At 37.5% G+C, this 19,980-nt stretch overlaps 1 protein-coding gene across 1 annotated transcript in view; it reads left to right on the forward strand.

The window, feature by feature from the left end:
* Cpa6 (carboxypeptidase A6) overlaps nt 1-19,980 on the forward strand; it is a 297,452-nt gene that overhangs the window by 198,038 nt on the left and 79,434 nt on the right. Inside the window, exons 3-4 of the mRNA XM_005392121.2 lie at nt 12,164-12,288; nt 18,512-18,626. Coding sequence (XP_005392178.1) covers nt 12,164-12,288; nt 18,512-18,626 — 240 coding nt within the window. The remainder of the gene's footprint in view (nt 1-12,163; nt 12,289-18,511; nt 18,627-19,980) is intronic.

The following is a 19,980-nucleotide window of genomic DNA, read 5'->3' on the forward strand; positions in this document are numbered from 1 at the left end:
TGACAAACCAACAGCTAACATCATACTAAGGGGTCAAAATCCAAAAGCTTTCACTCTAAAATCAGAAACAAGACAAGGATGCCAACTGTCACCACTCCTATTCAATGTAGTTCTAGAAACACTGGCCAAAGGAATTATACTAGAGAAATAAGTAAAAGGAATAATAATAGGAAAGGAAAATGTTAAATTATCATTATTTGCAGATAACACGATACTCTGCATAGAAGGCCTCAATGCTCCCCCAAAAGACTTGTAGAATTAATAACGATTCAGTAGTGTAGCTATATAAACACTCAAAAATCATTACCATTCCTGTACACAAACAACAAACACACAGAGAAAAATCAGGGAAACCACACCCTTCACAATAGCATCCATAAAAATGAAGTGCTTAGGAATTAATCTAACAAGAGAAGTAAAATATCTATACATGGAAATATCTATACAAGTTGGGAATTTTGTTTATGAAATCAAGGATGAGTTTTTTTATTTCTTTGGTTAATGCATAAAAGAATTCTTGGTGAAATGCATATCAAAAAAAGAGACTGAAAAAGATATCAGGAAATGGAAAGATATTCCCTGTTCTTGGATGAGAAGAACCAACACAGTGAAAGTGTCCATATACTCAAAACTGTTATACAGATTTAACACAGTCCCAAACAAAGCACCATTAGCATACCTCACATAACTACAGAAAACATTCCTAAAATTCATTTAGAACCAGAAGAGACTTAAAATAGCAAAAGCAATTCTGGACAACAAAGGCAAGACCAGGGGCATCACAATCCATGACCTGAAATTATACTACAAAGCTACTAGGGTAAAATCAACATGGTATTGTCAAAAAAAAAAAAAACTTAAGGATCAGAGAAACGTAATAGAAGATGCAGACACAACTACAAACACTCTGAACCACCTTATCAGGAGCCAAACATGTTCACTGGAAGAAAGATGGTCTCTTTAATAAATGGTGCTTGAAAAAATGACTTTCCACATGCCAAGACTGAAAACAGACCCATGTCTTATCACCATGCACTAAAGTCCAAATGGATCAAATATCTAAATATTGAAAGAGAAACACTAAATTTACTGGAAGAGAAAATAGGTAGAAATCTTGAAGATATAGGTGTAGGCAAGGACTTATGAATAAAACCTAGACCTCAAGGTAAATAAGTCAACAACTAGGGCCTCAACTTATTAAAAAGCTTTTGCAAAATAAAAGCAATCATGAACAGAGTGAAAATACAACACACAGAGTGGGAAAAAAATTATAGCCAGTTGTCCCTCAAATGAAGGACTTATATCTAGAATATATAAAGAATTGAAAAAAATCAGGCCTCTAAAATTCACAGACTCAATCCAAAAATGGGCATCTGAGATGAACACAAACTTCTCAGATGAAGAAATACAAATTGAAAATAAATACATGAAAAAATGTTCAACATCAATTGGTTATTTGAGAGATACAAATTAACACAATACTGAAAAAAAAACACAATACTGAGATTCCATCTCACTCCAGAAAATATGGCTATCATCAAGAAATCAACTAATAACAAATGCTGCAGAGGTTGTGGAGAAAAAGGAACCATTCTCCACTGTTGGTGGGAGTGTAGACACTGTGGAAATTTGCATGGAGATTTCTTTAAAAACAAGGATTACGGGTCCCATTTGACCGAGCTATTCCCCTTCTAGATATCTTCTCAGAAGCACTAAAAACATCATACCACAGAGATACTTGTGCACCCATATTTACAGCAGCACAGTCTGTAATAGCTAAATCTTAAAATCAACCCAAAAGCCTATCAACTGGGGAATGGATAAAAAAAGATGTACTTTTTTTATACAGTGGAGTACCACTCAGCCATAAGGAAGGATAAACTTGAGACTTTTATAGGCAAATGTATGCAACTCATAAGTGAAACAAGTCAGATCCACATGTGTAAACATCATATTGTCTCACTAGAGTGACAGACTGAACAAGTAATAAGATCCAAAACATACAATAGATACTGAGAATAGGGAAGAAACAGCCCAAAAGCAAAGAAAAACTGTGATGGGAGAAAGGTGAAAGGAAAGGAAAAGAAAAAAAATATATGTATATATACATATATACACACACACACACACACACACACACACGACAGTTAAAATAGTTTTATAGCTAGTATCTCTTAGTTCATTAAAAAGAAAAGCTTGTGCTAATATTATTTGGACAATATTTCATGCCTGTATCTCTACTCTGAACAACCATTATGAATATAACAAAATGCAATCTCTTAATTATTGTCATCTCCTACTAGCCTGTTTTGAAAACTCTGTTTTATTGTTATTTTTTTCTTTAAAATAAAAAAGATGTGACATACCAAATTTAGACAGAACCAAGAGGTTAATGTTTCTTTTGCTTCTCAGGTTGGGAATTTTGTTTATGAAATCAAGGATGAGTTTTTTTTATTTCTTTGGTTAATGCATAAAAGAATTCTTGGTGAAATGCATATCAAAATCAGAAATAATTTTCATTAAGTATTGAACACCAGAAGAACCCCAGAATTTTAATGTAAATATGCTATCATACTGTCCTTTTTTTTTATACTGTCCTTTAAATATACCAAATAGAATATTTCTGAATGTAGTGATCAAATATAGTGGAAAAGTCTTCAGTTTTAAAAGTCATGAATCATCAAAAGAGAGTAGATAGAAATCCCTCTTACCTGATAGAAACAGTCCAGGAGCTCTTGTCTCCAAATTAACTTAGTAATGGGTATCCAGGTGATGCTCTTAGTGATTGCTGCTTGTGTCCATCTTTTCCATTATCGATCCAGGCTGAAAATGCTAACTTGATATTGGTTTATTTTAGGCAAAAAAAAAAAAACACAGTAAAGTATTCTTTTCCTCACCTAACAAGTTTTCTGAATGGGTGCTACATTCCAGGAACCTCTAGTGTAGAAGTCATGAATTTTTCCTTGGTACTTGTAAGTTCTCAAATGTTCACTTAGAGGGCAGGTATTAAGGTGATACTGGATGTTTTATATGAAAACGTGATGGTATGTGGGCACTACAGAAAGGTTCAAAGTGCCAAAATAAGATGCTATTGGCTTCTGAATTCCTCCTGGATGGGCCAGCACAAGTCAGTTTCTTCACTACATAAACCCAGCCTCCATGACTTCCAAGTCACCTCCAAATTACCCTGGCCCTACAATGCTGAGAGCTACCACCCCTCATCTATCTAGTGATAGAATTATTCCCCTTCTTCACATGTATTTAGGCCAGAGAAAACAGTCAGTTCCTTAAACCCTCCACAAGATCGTGTAAGATTAGCCCATATCTCATAGTAAAAGTTCTAACACCATTTCATGAGATTTCCTATCATTTCCTACACTGAATTGTCCTCCTTATTGTAACATGCCAGTGAACCAAATTTTTTTTACTGTATATATGTCCTGAGAATCTTTGAATCACCAGCTTCAATAATCCTTTCAAATAAATGTTCAGGGAAATATTAATAATTTTAGTAGTTCAAGGAAATATTTTTTTTTTCTTTTCCAACATACATACTTTGTTCTGATAAATGAAATATACTATCCAATTGAAAAAAATTGCATTAGCCTTCAAGAGAATTAGGGGGGAAAGTTGGGTACCAAAACAAAATGTTCCCAAACTTTCTGATTTTTACCTGGTGTTGTAGAAAGAATGATTGTTTGATTACTAGTATACAGGTTAGTAGCATTAATTTCTGTTGTGGTGAAATTTATATTCCTATGCAATGCCTTCATTTAGACAGATCTAATAATTTTTATTCCTCTAGTGCTTCCTGATACGGTTTGAGTGTGTCCCCAAAAGTTCATATGTTGGAATTTTAATTTCTCTAAGTGGAAGAGAAATTTCACTTAGAGAAAGTCCATCACATATGTTGGAATCTTAATTTCTCTAAGTGGAAGCATTGGGAGATAGGGCCAAGTGGGAAGTATTTGGGTCATGGGAGGCAACCCTTGTAAATGGATTGATGTCTTTCTAATAAATGTGGGACTGAGTTAATTCTTATCATCGTTGTTGAGTTCTCACAGGACCGGATTGGTTGCCCCAATAATGGGAAGTTCTCAGACCAGGCTGCCTCTCATGTTTTTCTCTCATGCACTACCAGTTTGTCCTCCCACCATCCTCCATGTGTAGAAACCTGAGGTACTTACAGGTACCTTGATGGTAGAGTTCCAAACTTTGGTAAGTGTGAGTAGAAATAAACTTCTTTCATGTATGAGTTATTCAGTCTCAGATATTCTGTTATAGCAACAGAATATAGTTAGGTCACCCCCTAATTAAAATGGCTAATTTAAGTCTAATTTTTAGTTAACATATTTTCACTTTCTTTAATGGCAAAATAAGAGATTTAATTGCTTAAGTTTCTGAGGCATTTTCTTGGGATTGTTAGGTCAATGCTTTAGGAGAGTGATAACTTGAAAATTGTCTCCGCACTTACAGACAAACAATGGAGGGGGATAGATAAAACTAACTCCAGATTTTAGCAATCCCATAAGTGTCTCTGGTTCACAAAAGATCAAAATGTCTGACCAAGTTTCCCTTCTAGCACCCTACTAATATTTAAAATGTTTACAAGGACAAACAGGAATAGAACAAGGACAAATAACACATACAAAAACATTTAACTATAGGATTAAAGTAGTCACTATAATCATCAGAAAAGAGTGCAACCTAAGAAAGGGAATAATCTAAGATTACACCTAAATGAAAAAATCAAATTAAGGATTTATGCATTGAAAAATGGGATGATTGAGTAAAATTTGAATGAACCATCTTATCAATTTTATAGTAAAGGGAACTAAAATTGTGAATCTAGAAGTGTTCCGGAGCAATCTTGGAGAGAGTACATATTTGAATGTAGTGGAAAGAGGTGTTGTATCCCATCCACAAAATATTTATTTGTGCCTACACAGTACAAGACATCGGTCTAAGCACGGGGGATGGGGGAGACAAGGATGAGTGAGGGGAAAATCCCACATTCTGTATTCTTATGGCAATAATAGGGAAAACAGGTGTTAATATGACAGCTATAATGGGTGGAGTGGCGGCCCTCAAAAAGATGTGCTGTTCTAACCAAGACCTGTTTGTAGCCTAATTTGGAAAAGGCTCTTTTCAGGTGTACTTAAGACTCCAAGATGAAATCATCCTGGATTACCCAAGAGGACTCTAAATCTAATAACAAATATCTATAGACAAAGGAACCTACACAGGTAAGAAGACTGTGTGGGAAAAGAAGCAGAGATTGGAGTAATGTGACCCCAAGCTAAGAACTGCCTAGAACCATCAGTACCTGCAAGAGGCAAGTAAGGATTCTGTCCCGAACCTGCAGAGGGAGCACAGCCTTGCCAAACGCCTTGATGTTAGACTTCTCGACTCCAGAGCTGTGAAAGAATGTTTATTTTAAATCACCTGTTTTGTTACAGTTTATTAGTTAAGGCCTAGAGCAATCATACAGTCTAAAAGTGGTAAACTGTGTCTTAGTCATTTTCCTTGCCCCTGAAACTAATGCCCAACATCCACAGCTTAAAAGGGAGGTTTATTTTGTCTCACAGTATTAGTCCGTGGCTCGAAGGCTCTAAGGGAGAAGCAGCATGGTGAATAGGCCTATAGAGGAGGAAAGCTACTCATCCCGCAGCAGTCAGAGCGCAAAGCAAAGGAGGCGCCAGGAACAGAGACTGTTCTTCCAAGTCACACCCCACAGTGAAGTGCTTTTTCTAGCCAGGCCTTACCTCTAACAGCACATTCAGCTCTGGATTCATCAGTGCATTTATCCATTAATGAGTATAATGCCCCAGCGATCCAATCACATTCTAAAAGCCCCTTCTCCAAACATCTGAGGCTTTTGTGGAACATTCTAGATCAAACTGTAACACCATAAAAGAAACACAATTCTGTAAAAGCAGATAACAAAAGTATCTGATCTAAACTTGGCAGAGCAATTTTGCAAGTGATAATAAACAAAGATCCTAAAAGAAGATTCTAGAAGGTTAAATGGGTAAGACCAAAAACGCAATTTTAAGAGTAACTAATAGAAGGCACTTTTCAGTGTTAGGATTTCAAGGGTACTAATATTGAATTAATTTAATTATATAAATTAAGTCAAAAAACATCAAGCACTAAAGTTAACTTTTCTTATTAGAGACCTTTTCTGTGATACCTAAGTGCCTTGACTAACCAACATTTTTCCAAATAAACAAAAAATAAGAGTGAAGAGAGAGCAGGATAGCTCTCCTCCAAGCTTCTGTGCTATTTCAGGCAGCTGAGGGACAGGCCATCTGCTATAAATTGGAGAAACACATCAAGTGTCTTCCCACATCCACATATGGGGCTCACCTTGAAACTGGAGGTCAGATTCCCAGTAATATTTGAGCCAGGTTGTAGTCAGCCTTGAGCCTAAAAGATAGATCGGGGGATTCTCAGAAGTAGGTCAGGCCTAGCAATAAGCATAGCACAAGAACCAGAAGAGCTATAAAATTAGTCCCATAAAATTAATTGTGAGTTAATTAATTCATCCTTGAACTAGGGTGTTTTAATTGCAAACAAATCCTTTTTAAAATTTTGAACCATTTATCATTTTAGTGACTAGCCCACATCGTCAGGCACTCTTTTAAGTATCTGATACACATAAATTCACTTAAGCCTAATAAATCTATGAAAAACATACTGTGCAAAATCCCATTCTGTAAATAAGGAAACTGAAGCAGATAAAAGCAGAGAAAGCGAAAGTGAATTGTCCAGAGTCACACAATTTGTAAGTGGCAAAACTAGAATTTGGGCCCAGGTAGCCTGGCTCTAGAATTCCTTATTGTCATTATTGCATTTTTCATAGTTTCCTTTCTATAATAGTAACAAAAGTAGCAACCACCAACATTGTTAAATATAGATCAACAGGAAAGAAGTAATTATCATCTTGCTTTTACCAGTAAAGAAATCAAGGGCCAGAGCAGTTAAGGAACTTGCCCGGTGTCACGTAGACTGACTTTGATCTTATGGAGTCAGACCCCAAAGCCTACCAAGGTATTTGCCTTTGTGTGAGAAAACATTGTTGCTTTGTTTATCTTCTTGGTTTATTTGCTGGTTTCAGCCCCACCCCCTTAAAGCCATCCTAGCTTTTGATCTCCCTGAATAAGGGAACAGCCTTATCGTATTCTTCGCCTTCGCCAGAGACACAGAAAGTGGAACTTTGTCCTAACTACCTCCAGATTTTCCTTTCACATGCTTTTCAAATAGCAACAAAACTAGCTATTTTTAATTTTTTATTAACATGTATTACTTGTACCTATTAACGGGCTTTGATGTCAGATTTCAAAACATTTATATTGTGCACTGATCAAATCATTAGCATTACTTTATGTTTGGAGACATAAAGTACTTCTCTTCCAAGTCTTTGTATCATAAGTCATTATAAAATACAGTCATCCAATTATACCGTGAAGCACTAGAACTTATTCCTGCTATCAAACTGCGTTTTGGTTCCCATTAGTCAACCTCCTTTCACTCACTCTCCTTGCCACCATACTTCCTAACCTCTCATAATCACTATTCTACATTCAGACCATGTTTTTTAATCTCCCTGTATGAGACAGACCATACAGTAGTATCTTTGTGTCTGGCTTATTTCATTTAGCATAATGTCTTCTGGTTCCATCTAATTTGCTGTGAGTCACAGAATTTAATTCATATTTATCACTGGATTATAGTCCTCCCATGCACCACATTGTGTATACACCATATTCTCTCTATCCATTCACTCACTGATGTACACCAAGGTTGATTCCATGTCTTAGCTATGGTGAAGAGTATGCCACAAGGAAAGGGGAATGCAGGCATCTCTTTGGTGTGCTGATCTCCTTTTCTTTGGATATGGACTATTTATTGACAATTTGTATTTCTTATTTTGAAAAGTGTCTACTCAGATAATTTTCCCATTTTTAAAAATTTGATTGTTTTCTATCAAATTTTTTATTCCTTGTGCATGCTAGATATTAATCCTTTGTCAGATAAATCACTACTATATATTTTCTCCCATTTTTTCTATTTGCTATAATTTTTTTTCTGTTTACTTTGTCATCATCCAATTTGTCTATGTCCACTTTTTTCCCCTGTGCTTTTAGGGTTATCTCTAAAAAAATCAGTGCCTATGCTGATGTCTTGAAGTATTTTCCTTGTGTCTTCTTATAGCGGCTTCATAATTTCAGGCCTTATATTTAGGCTTCTCATCTATTTTGAGTCCATTTTTGTATAGAATGAGAAATGAGAGTCAAGTTTCAATCTTCTGCATAAGGATATACAGTGTTTCTAGCATGATTTATTGAAGAGTGTGCCCTTTTGCCAATGTATGATTTTGGTTCCTTTGTTGAAATCATTTGACTGTAGATGCATAGGCTTATTTCTGGGACCTCTCTTCTGTTCCTTTGGTATACATGTTTGTTCTTATACCAGTACTACACTGTTTTAGTTAGTATGATTCTCTAGTAAATGAAATGACATATTGTGATGCCTCTAGACTTGTTCTTTTTATTCAAGATGGCTTTAGCTATTCAGTGTCTTTTGTGCTTCCATATGAACTTTACATTGTTTTTCTAGATTTTTGAAGAATACCACCAATGACTTTCTGTGTTTGCATTAAACTTATAAATAGCTTTAGGTAGTATGGACATTTTAACAATATTAATTCTAACTCCTACACAGAAATTTTTATGTCTTCTTTAATTTATTCATCATTGTTTTGTAATTTTCATTGCGAAGCTTTCTACTTTCTTGGTTAAGTTCATTCCTAGATTGGTATACTGGTTTCTTTGCTTGCTTATTGTGATACTAGAGATAGAACTTGGGCCTCACGCATGCGAGATAAGTACCCTACCCCTGAATTAGCTCCTCCCCAGCTCCCTTTTCTCCTCCTTTCTCCTCCTCCTCTTTTGTAGCTATTGTGAATGGGCTTGATTGCTTTCATGATTTGTTTCTCATCAAGCTTATTTTTCTTTGTTTTGCACTACTTAGTATTAAAACCAGGGACTTCACACTGAGCTATATCCTTGGTCCTTTTCTAATTTTCATTTTGAGCAGGGTCTGGCTAAGTCACTTAGTTGCCCAGGCTGGACTTGAACTTGTAATTTTCCTGCCTCAGCCTTCCAGACTACTAGGATTATAGGCCTGTACTCTCATGCATGGCTTTCCATAAGTTTGTTATTAATGCACAAAAATGTTATTGAGTTTTGTGTGCTGATCTGTTTATTCTGCAACTTTACTGAATTCTTTTATCAACCCTAACAGTCTTTTGCTGGATCTTTAGGTTTTTCTATACACAGAATCAGATCATCTGCAAACAGGGATAATTTTACTTTTTCCCTTTTTGTTTGGGTGCCTTCTATTTCTTTCTCTTACTTTCTCTGGCTATGACTTCTGATACTATACTGAATAAGCATAGTGAGAAAGAACACCCTTCTCTTGTTCCTTTTGTTAGAGGAAATCCTTTCAGCTTTTCCCCATTTAGAGTGATATTGCCTGTGGGTTTGCCACATCTAGCCCTAATTATGTTAAGGTAAGATCCTCTTATACTTAATTTGTTCAGTTTTCATCATTTAGGGATGTTGAATTTTATCAAATGCTTTTTGTATAACTATTAAAGTGATCATATGATTTTTCTCATCCTTCATTATGTTGATATTATATATTCAGTTTGTTGACTGGTATGTGTGGAGTCAACCTTGTATCCTTGGGCTAAATAGAACTTGGTCATGGTAAATGATCTTTCATTTACTGTTGGATTCTACTTCCTAGTATTTTGTTAGAATTTTTACATATATTTTCATCAAGGATGTGCGTATATAGTCTTTTCGTGTGTGTGTGTGTGTGTGTGTGTGTGTGTCTGGTGTTGGTATCAGTATTATGCTATCTTTATATAGCTTTTGACCTCCTACTACATGCCAGACTCTGGTATGTGCTTTCCTTCCATTATTTCAATTTACCCTCCAGAAGAAGAAACTGTAAGTAGATTTATCTGAATCTTCACAATACAGATTAGAAAGCTAAGGCTCAAAATGTTAAAACAGTCCCATATGTCACTCAGCTAATATTGCCAGATCTTGACTTTCTGATTTTGCATGTTATTTTGTATTAGTTTTCCTTCAGGCCAACTGATTTCTGAAAACATTAGTTTCCTAGGAAGTCTTCTCTAGGTTTTGCACAAGGATGTGTTCCTTTCTTGGGACTGTCGGGGAGAAGCTACTGTTTTCTAATGGACAGGGGCCCTTATTTTAGCATATACTCCAGAGAATAGCACGCACCTCCAGAATGCCTAAAATTCACATGTTTAAGGCATTTGTCACTCTATCTTCTCAGTATAGGACAATTTCCTGGTATCCATTAACAGAAAACTGTTAGTCTTAATATCAAAAATCTGTCTCTGTCATGAGTTTAGAGGCAAGTTCTAATAATGATTAAATGGTTTAAAATCTAATGTACACAGAAAAGTGAAAGATAGCAATACATTTTATCTTATGAAGGCAAGGAACCAAGCCTTCCTCACTAAATAATGGAACAGGAAAAAAAATGAAGTTGTGCTGCAGCATAAAGATTAGAGAAAAATGTCTGACAATCTTGTTAAATGTGAATATCAGTTAAATTAGGATGCTATCAACTGTCCTCCTTTTGGAAACTTAAGAGACATGGGTTAGGCCTATCTACTGGGGACAGTTTGGTACAGACGTAGATGTATCCTTGCCCAAGGGCTGACAGATGGATCAAATGACCTCTCAGCATCCTTTACATTCCCACACTTCTGTTTTCATATGATCGTGGACTGGCTTGTGAGCTGAGTCAGATTTACCCTTGTAAATTGGTGAAGGAGTCAGCTGCTTAAAAGAAAACAGGTAGACTTCTTGTCCCCAAAATGAAAACCTGAATACTCTCTTCAAGATGAAATTATATCATCAAACATTTACTTTCTTAAGGCAGGAAGTAGTTCTCCTCTTCACCATTTCCCTAAGATGACAAGTAATGGAGCTTATCAGATAAGGGCTTAGCAAACATCAAGTCCCTGCAGCAGGACTAACAACCAAGATGCAGGAAGAGGGAGGCCCAAAGCAGAGGAAGAGATGGAGTGGGGCTAGGCATAGACATCAACTGTCCTTAAAAAAAAATGGGCTGTAAGGTCCTGCAGAAGATAAAGTGCTCCTCCTTCTCTGCCAAGTTATCTCAGTCTCTTGCTGAAGGTAGAACTTCTGCCAGGAACGAGCACCGACCAAGGCACTAGGAACACTAAAGTATGGGAAACAAACATGTCTCACTTCCCTACAAAATGCTGAACACACACCGGATGTGCAGCAAACAACTACAAGAGAGAAGTCTACACTTAAGCAACAAACACTGAATCATTAATCGGCACAAGGTACTGTTCTTGGTAATAACCAAGTGCACAAATCCTAGGCCCTCATGGAGCTTCAATATTGGTAAAAGAAAGGTAAGGAATAAATTGTAGGAATACTAGGAACTGTGGCAAGCAGACCTGCCCTACCTGCCGGAGCCGACCTGAGAACTGAGGTTCTTATTGGCATGTGAAGACCGAATAGAAATTGTAGAAAGATATGAGTTGGTGGAGGAGAAGCCACCTGGAGAATGTTCCATCTGAATCTGTCAAATATTGGGTTAGTAATGGAGCTCATTGATAGAGCATTTGCCTAGCATATAAAAGGACCTAGTTTTAATCCCCAAAACTGAAGATAAAAGTGACTTATGCTATCAATTTGCTTGTGTGGCAGGATGAAGGATAATTTATATCTTTCTCTTTCTCACAGTTATTCAAATATTTATGCAATAAATAACTTTAAAACAATACCCAAGCTATAATTAACACTACTGTACTCATTTTTACCATGTGTTTTTACTGTACCGGTCTTCAAACTATTACCTGTAAATTAAGACCAAATTGTATAAGAGTATGATAAAATTTCAAGCCTGAATTCAAGATCAAATACAAGTTTTACCCTCAAATTATAAACATTGAATCTAATCCCTCCAAAATATTTGCTGTTATTGTACTTAAACAAGATAATACATGTGACATTGTGACATGGATTTTTCCCCACCTACACTGAATGTGAATTACAGGTTGGTTCCTGCACTACAGGTGGACCTGTGGCAGCCCAGCAGTATTTTCTATGTGTCAGAGGGGACAGTTACTGATGTCCACATTCCTCAAAATGCCTCCCAGGCCCTGTTAGCCTTCTTCCAGGAAGCCAACATCGAGTACAAGTAAGAATTCCTTTTTACTTGCTACCAAATTTATCTGTGCTAAATTAAACTGAGTGACAATTGTATTCACATTGTTCAAGTGCTTATGACAGTGCTTTAGTTTTTCATTTTGAGAAAACTGAAGTGGATGTAGTCACCTTTGAAGGGCTGATTAGTCTCGTGGTGGCTGGGAGCAATGACACAGACACACCATTTCACTGTCACCACTATAGGATCAGTGTGAACACAGGCTGTTTTCTGTGTGAAGAGAGGACAGCAGCCTGGCAATGCCTAGAGGGGGATGGGAAGGCACGGCAGGAAAAGGCTTTCTGCAGGAGTCATATCAGCCAGGGAGGCCAGTTGGAAGAAAATCTTCTGAGCATGCAGAGAAGCCCGGACATTATCTTGTGAGTGGAGCTGCCCCCTTGGACAATATCAGCAAGAAGCCACATGTCTGTCTACAGGATAGAGGAGCAGTAAGAGATAACAATAGGAGTCCAGGCAAGGGATGGTGAGGCCCTTAATTAGGACCAGAGTAGTAGAATCAGGAGAGCATTCAAAAAATGTTTCAAAAGTAAAACTACCTGGACTCACCCCCTGGCTGGTGATGGTGAAGCTGAAGTTGTCTCTATTTTTTCTATCCTGGAGAAGTTCACTGAATAGACAGATTTGAATAGATGGGATAGTCTAAGGGTTGTTGTTTTTTTTTTTTTTTAATAAAGAGAACAATAGGAAGAGAGCAAGCAGAAAATACAGGAGTCAAAGAAAAAAGACCACAGGAAATGAAATGGTACCCAAATCCGAGTGCTACAGTGACACCCAGTAAGAAAAGGACCGACCTCCTCTGTTGGATTTGGTGATGGAAATTCTGTTGTTAACACTAACAAGATTTGATTCTAAGAGCAGAAAATAGAGAAGTAAGGAGGAGGTCAGACCTGAGAGCAAACTACAACTCTCAGCTATTAGAATAAGGAGAGGCAGAGAATAAGTGACCACAAAAAGATGTAGCATCAATGACTATGTCTTATCTATTTTCTCATCACTAGGACATAATACCCAATAGCCTCAAATTAAGGGAGGAGAGGGTTATTTTGCTCATAGTCTGTATAGATTTCAGTCCATAGTTTGCTTTGGTTCCAAAGTAGGACAGCGTGGTGGAGGGGAATAGTGGAGGGGCATAATGGAGGAAAGCCACTCGGCTTAAAGCATCCAAGAAGCAGAGAAAGCATCGATGGAGAAACTGGGAAGGGAGGTACAACCTCTGACATCACAAAATCTGTCTCAGTCACTTTCCACATCCCTGGGACAGACTGCTTAGAAGATCTGGGATTTGTGCTAGTAGGGGGAAATTCTGCCAGATCTTTAGAGGAGGGAGACACTGATAATACCAGACAATGCACAAGTGGAGGGGTGAATTTGAACAGTAGGAAAGATACTTCATCTTCTAAGACTGAAGAAGTAAATGTGGGTCCACTTAAGATTGCAAAGAAAGGTCAGGTATGGTGGTTCACGCCCTGTCATCCCAGTACTCAGGAGGCTGAGGCAGGAGGAGCACTGTGAGTTTGAGGCCAACCTGGGCCAAAAAATGAGTTCAAGGCCAGTCTGCACTGCATAGTGAAACCCTGTCTCAAAAAAGACAAAAACAAACAAACAAAAAATGATTGCAAAGAAAAAAATTATAAATTGAAGGTAATAGCTGGTGATATTCTAGATGGGGTAAACAGGATTATCTACCAAAAGTTTAAAAAAAAAATCAGATATTGAAAAATGCTACCAAGGAAAAAATCAAGGTAAAAACCAATAAAACTAGTTGCTTCTAAGAAAACAGAAGGTAGCATTGATACAGAGTTAAGGGTTTTTGAATAGGAAGGTAGTATGGTCAGAGGAGAGGGGACAAGATGGGAGGGGAGGGGAGGGGAGGAGAAAAGAAGAGAGGGGAAGGGAGAAGAAGGGAAGAGAGGAGGGAACAAGCAGCTCTAAATCACCAGAGAATGACCAGAACAGTCTTGAACCTCCTTTGCCGGTGAAAAGAGTATAGGTGAAGGGTGCCGCCGAGAGTTAGAGAACAGAAACAAGGAGTCGTCTGACGCTGCAGGAAAGATGAGTTCCCCTGGAAGTTACAAGATCGGTGCAGAAGCAGAGATAAGAGTCCAAAAAGCAGTAACTTCCCTCCCTTCGGGCCCATATTAGTGTAGGGAGTGGAGGAAGAGAGTGTGGAGGAAGAGAGTGTGGAGGAAGACAGCCACAAAAGACAGTGTGTCCTTAAGAGTTAAATTTCCAAATGGGCAAGAATATGAAAGGGAGAGTTCTCTGAAAAGAGGAGGACATAGGAAGTTTGTTCACAGTGGGAGAGAGTGGGCTCAGAGAAAGAGAAGTGGAGAGAAGGGGGCTGGTGGAGGCTTTGGGAAGAGGAAGGGTAGTGTAATGAATTAATGAGACAAAGAGGATGGCTTTCCATTCACTGGGAATCCTAGGATTTCAGGGCAGAGAGCATAACTGTAAATAACTATCCGCACCCACCCCAACATATTAACAGGTCGTTATACTGTCACAATTGGTAGATGGGTCCCTCATGGTGTATAGGAAGACCTGAGTGAGCTGACGCCTCTGTGAGTCAACAGTAAGGGCCCTGGACTTTCTGGAAGCCTGGACCAAAGGGTGCAAATGGCGACAGCATCCTGGTCCACACGAATATTGCCTTGCCAAGAAGACATTTACAGCCTTCTTAAAATACTGATATGCTTTCTGCAGAAAGGTATTTTACCTTTGCTTCCAGATAGAATCATAGCTATGCATAAAACTGTCATTCGTACCGGCCACATTTTAGTCTTTGCTGTAGCTTTGAAGGCATGCTTTGATTCTCTGAATGCCTGGCAAGAAAGAGCCTGGCAATTATATCCATAGGTACCCAGTAACAACTCACATGCTTCATTAATTATTGTTCAGTAGAAAAGAAAACACCAGTTACTTTAACAAGTCTCTATTTTCTGCCATTAAATATAGGTCATGTGGAACCAATATAGAATAAAATATCACACTTTGTGTCACAGAGCCTAGAGTCTAAGAAATGAGTATTTTAAATGTTTTCTCCTCATGAAGAACAATCACTTAGAATTACTCATTTTGTTGCTTCCAAGATAATAACACGTAAGAGTCAATTAAATTCCATAGGCATAGCAGGTAGAGATCATTTTCATTGACTTTTATTACTGCAGCCTGGGGTACTTTCAAAAGATTCTCATTTACTCTGTACAACTAAGCATAATGTATCACTATAGAGATCTATAAAGCAGAGATAATGTGACCCCATGTGTCTGGCCCCTAGGTGGTCAACCCCTCTCCATGAGATGACTCATTCTGCTGTTAAAATTTCAGACATTTCAAAAATGCCTGAAGAATTGGCAGTGAAATTTCCATTTACGACGGTACTTTGCTACCCTGGAAGCTTTGAGGAGGTAGTTTTGTACCAAGTGACGGCATCACTTAGAAAGTTTTTAATAGCCCAGATCATTATAGAAATGTACCCAACTGGGGTAGGAATCTTAATCAACTATAAGGAACTAAGAAAACACAACAGCTTACAAGATCTTTTTGATACTCTATTTCACAGTTTATCATCAGTAGACTGGCCAACTATTTGACAAAGAAAACCAAGCTGGGCTACATTTTTCAATATAGAGCTCTAACCTCTTAGAGCTTGTATTAGGGTACAGTCTAAGTGACTGAACCCATGTGAGTGTGCTGTGGCCTCTGTAACAAAGTACTACAGACCTTTTAAACTGGACATTCAAAAGGAAATGTTTGTGAAAATTGCCAATTTGAACCATTCTATCTGTACTGTTTTTCCTTTGTTTCCCGAGAAAGACATAGCCAAGAAAAATAGTTCCAGGAGGAAAACCTGTCTGAAGGTTACCTGCCATAATTGGAATGTGGAGACAAGTTTACAACCACCTCATTCCTAATTAAACCTACATCCTTCTGGAAAATTCAGCTTCTCTCCTATTACAACAAATTTGGAAATTAACATAGAACTCATTTGGTTCTTAAAATCTGCCTTAGCAATATTGTAAAGTTCTGTAGCCTAAGTACCTAGCTATGTAATTTCTTACCTCTGGGAAGAAAAACAATGCTAATACTGATGCTATTTTGATTGACAACTTAATTTCCACTCACATTTTAAGCCACTGCAAGCAGCTACCAAGAAAATGTACCAACTTTTGTGCACCTCACCTCATCTTGATTTCCAAAACACTTCCAATTTTAAAGTAGAAAATTGAAGCAAAAAAAGAGCAATAAGCTGATGATGAATTCCTGATTAGTGGTTTGTCTGCAGCGGGTACTCAATAAATAACAAGTCAAAAAGGACCGTCATATACCCACCATAACCCTAAGTAAATTTACTTCTTTCATGAACCAAAAAGTATCCATTCAAGTGACTCAAGGTAATCTTTTTAATTAATTGGCTTATATAGATCAACCTTGAAAGTCATTTAGAGATGCTATCACCTGTTATTCTAATAGCACTTAAACCACCAAGCAACAAGTTCTTTTGGAAGATAAAACATGATAGCAAAGCTTTTCAGCCACCTGCCAGCCCAGGAAAATCACTGAAGGGTTCTTTTACATCCTTAAATATTTTAAATGAATGAAGTATCTTCTTACCTCATGGTGTTCTCATTAAGGGTGATGTGAATATTGTGAAGAGACCCTCTAGCTGCAGTTGGTTCCCTATTCAATGAGCCTGGCATTCCCTGCCCTGGACTCAACCTCTGGTTTCCAGTGCATGCATTTGACTAGCTGAGCCTCTCTTCTCCTGGCATGTTTTAAATAGACTGGCAGCAAAATATCTTTTCCCAGCTCTGGGTTCTTCTTCATTTGCCTCTTGAGAACTATAGCTTCTTCTGTCCTTTCCTTTTCTCTCTGCCTCTCAGCTCAAGCATGCTAGGTGATGACCTGAAGATAGTCTCTCTGTAGTGAAGAAACAGATGTGAATAGATGGAAGCAGCAGGAAAGAGAATGCGGAGAGGGAAGAGAGGAGCAGCTGAGGTTCAGTTTTCATTATGTCACACTGGAGTTGGAGTCCCAAGACTTTGGGTTCACATTCCAAGTTCAAATTCTGGCTCTGATCCACTTTGAAGATGACATTATGTAATATAACAACTGCTGTTAATATCCTATCACTTTGTTTTGAAATTCTGTATCCTTTTATTGTTTTTATGCTGTTTTGTTTGTGTCTGTTTTTGTTATTTCGGGGTTTTTTTTTCTTTTTAAAGTGAAAAAAATATATGTTTATACAAGGATAGCTGGGATAGGTGTACTACTGATGTCTGTGGTTTATTGAAAGGCACAGTTAATATTTAAAATTTTCTTTTTTCTTGACCAATTTTGCATGCTTGTATCTGCTAATCAGAACAACTGATTTGAAGACAACAATATGAAGTATAAGAACCACTGTTGAATTCTTACCATCTCGTATGGTGAAGCTCTGCATCGTTTCCAATGTTTTTTTTTATTATTACTTGTTACTGGCTTTGATTGTTTGATCAATTTTGCATTCTCACATCTGCTGGACTGAGCAACTTCATTGACGATAACGATATGCAGTGCAGCAACCATTGTTAACTCCTATCATTTTGTTCTGAGGTCATGTATCATTTTTGTTGTTTCGGTGTTGCTTTTATTTTTGTCTTCATTGCTGTTTTGTTAGGTTTTTTCCCTTTAAAATAAAAAAAGATAAAAACAAAACAAATGAATTCTGGCTCTGGAACTTGACACTGGAGTGTCATTGGCAAATTTCTAACAGTTTTGAGTCTCAAGTTCCCCACTTGTAAAATGGAGGTAATAATGAAATCTACCACATAGATTAGTTAACTAAGATTGTGTGTGTGAAATGCGTAGCATGGTGCCTCACTCCTGGTAAGCAAGTGCCAGCGCTCATAGTATCAGTGGTTGTAGTTGCTCAGTGGCAGCTATTAGTGGAGTACTACTATTATTTGGGGAAATCTACTATAGTTTTATACTTTAAATGTACCACTTAGCTAAGAGTTTTTATTTCCTGAAAAACACATTTTCTCAACATTTGGTATTTTTAGAAATGTCAAACTTGGCAGTCCTTTTTCCACTCACATCATGAAACATTGGGACGCTTCTTTACTACCATCATACATGATTTTATTTTTTGGAGTTGCCTGATTTTCCCCGTACCTTAATTTACTTTTCATTGTATGTATCATTTCAAATCCAGGGTCCTCATAGAAGATCTTCAGAGAGCACTGGAAAACAAGAGCAGTCTGCAAACCCAGAGAAATAGAAGAGCCCTCCCTGAATATAATTATGAAGTTTATCACTCCTTAGAAGAAGTGCGTAATCAAAGGAACTTTTCTTGGCTTTTTACTAGTTTGTCTTTGCCATTTAGGCATAATGATTGGGAAAAACACAAAGGCAGACACTAGCACTGGGAAGAATACATACAACTCTTATATGACTTAAGCGGCTCAGTTCACACATCCCTTTCATTGAGCCTACATCAGAAGGAGCAAAATAATCTGAATTCCACCTGATTTTCCCAGGCTAGCCCTACAAGGACATAGGAAATGCAATGGAAGAGTGAGGTGATGTTAAATTCATAATTGTAAAGGCTTTCACTGAAAAGGCACAGGAAGTAGAGCCAGCCTGAGTTTCAAGGAAATGCTTTGGTTGAAGAGTATGTGAACATGCTGTTAGTTGTTCTATCTAGAAGACTCACAGAAACCTCATCCTCATCACCACATCCTTTACTGTGCATTTGACAATAGCTTTCTATTCTTCAAATACCAGACTGAACAAGAAGGTAGGTATTTCTACTCTCCCAAACTGGGCAAACCCCTCTGCCCACCAACCTCCAACCTGTCACCTAACCCTTGCATACAGAGGTGATACCTTCCACAGTTCTTAATTATGTATTGTATGACCATCCAACTAATGCCCTCCTGTCCTCATAAGCTGAAGGTTCTATGAGGGCAAACTATTTCTTCCTTGTTGATCACTATATCCCCAGTGACAGGCAAATGTAGTCCTCCAAATAGATAAGATAGACATTTTCTTAACAAAATAAACAAATCCGTATATTTCCCATATTTTCCCTGATTTAAACAAAAGAATACTGTTCCAGACCCAAATTAATGAGATCCTGCGACATTATTAAGAGTATTTTTTGTTCTTTTGATACTGACTCTCCTTTCAAAGTTGTTTTCACATATTTCATGACTCAATATACTTAGAAAATTAAAATTAAAAGCAAGAAACAGTTTCAGATACATTGGCACACAGAAATACTGTTAACATGCCTGAAAAAAGTCAAATTTAAAAATGCAATATAAACATACCTATATGTCTATATACATGTGTGTGCATACCCTGATTATCAGATTAAATAAGAACAGAATGAAAAGAAAATACATGTACTTCCCAAAATACTCTTCAGCACAGGCCCTTTAACTTCATAGAACAGTGGGACAATTTTGTGTTACTTTTTGTCAGAAATGTCACCTTTCTTTCTAAGCACTTTATTCATCTATCCCAAATATACCTTCTGAGGGGCTGGGGATTTAGCTCAGTGGCACAGTGCCTGCCTGGCAAGGACAAGGTCGTGAGTTCGATGCCTGGTACTGGAAAAAAAAAATATATATATATATACCTTCTCCTGATCACAGATAAGTGTGTACAAATGGATCA

The sequence above is a fragment of the Chinchilla lanigera genome, unplaced genomic scaffold, assembly GCF_000276665.1.
Source record: "Chinchilla lanigera isolate Chin_1 unplaced genomic scaffold, ChiLan1.0 scaffold00043, whole genome shotgun sequence".
Taxonomy (NCBI): Eukaryota; Metazoa; Chordata; class Mammalia; order Rodentia; family Chinchillidae; genus Chinchilla; species Chinchilla lanigera.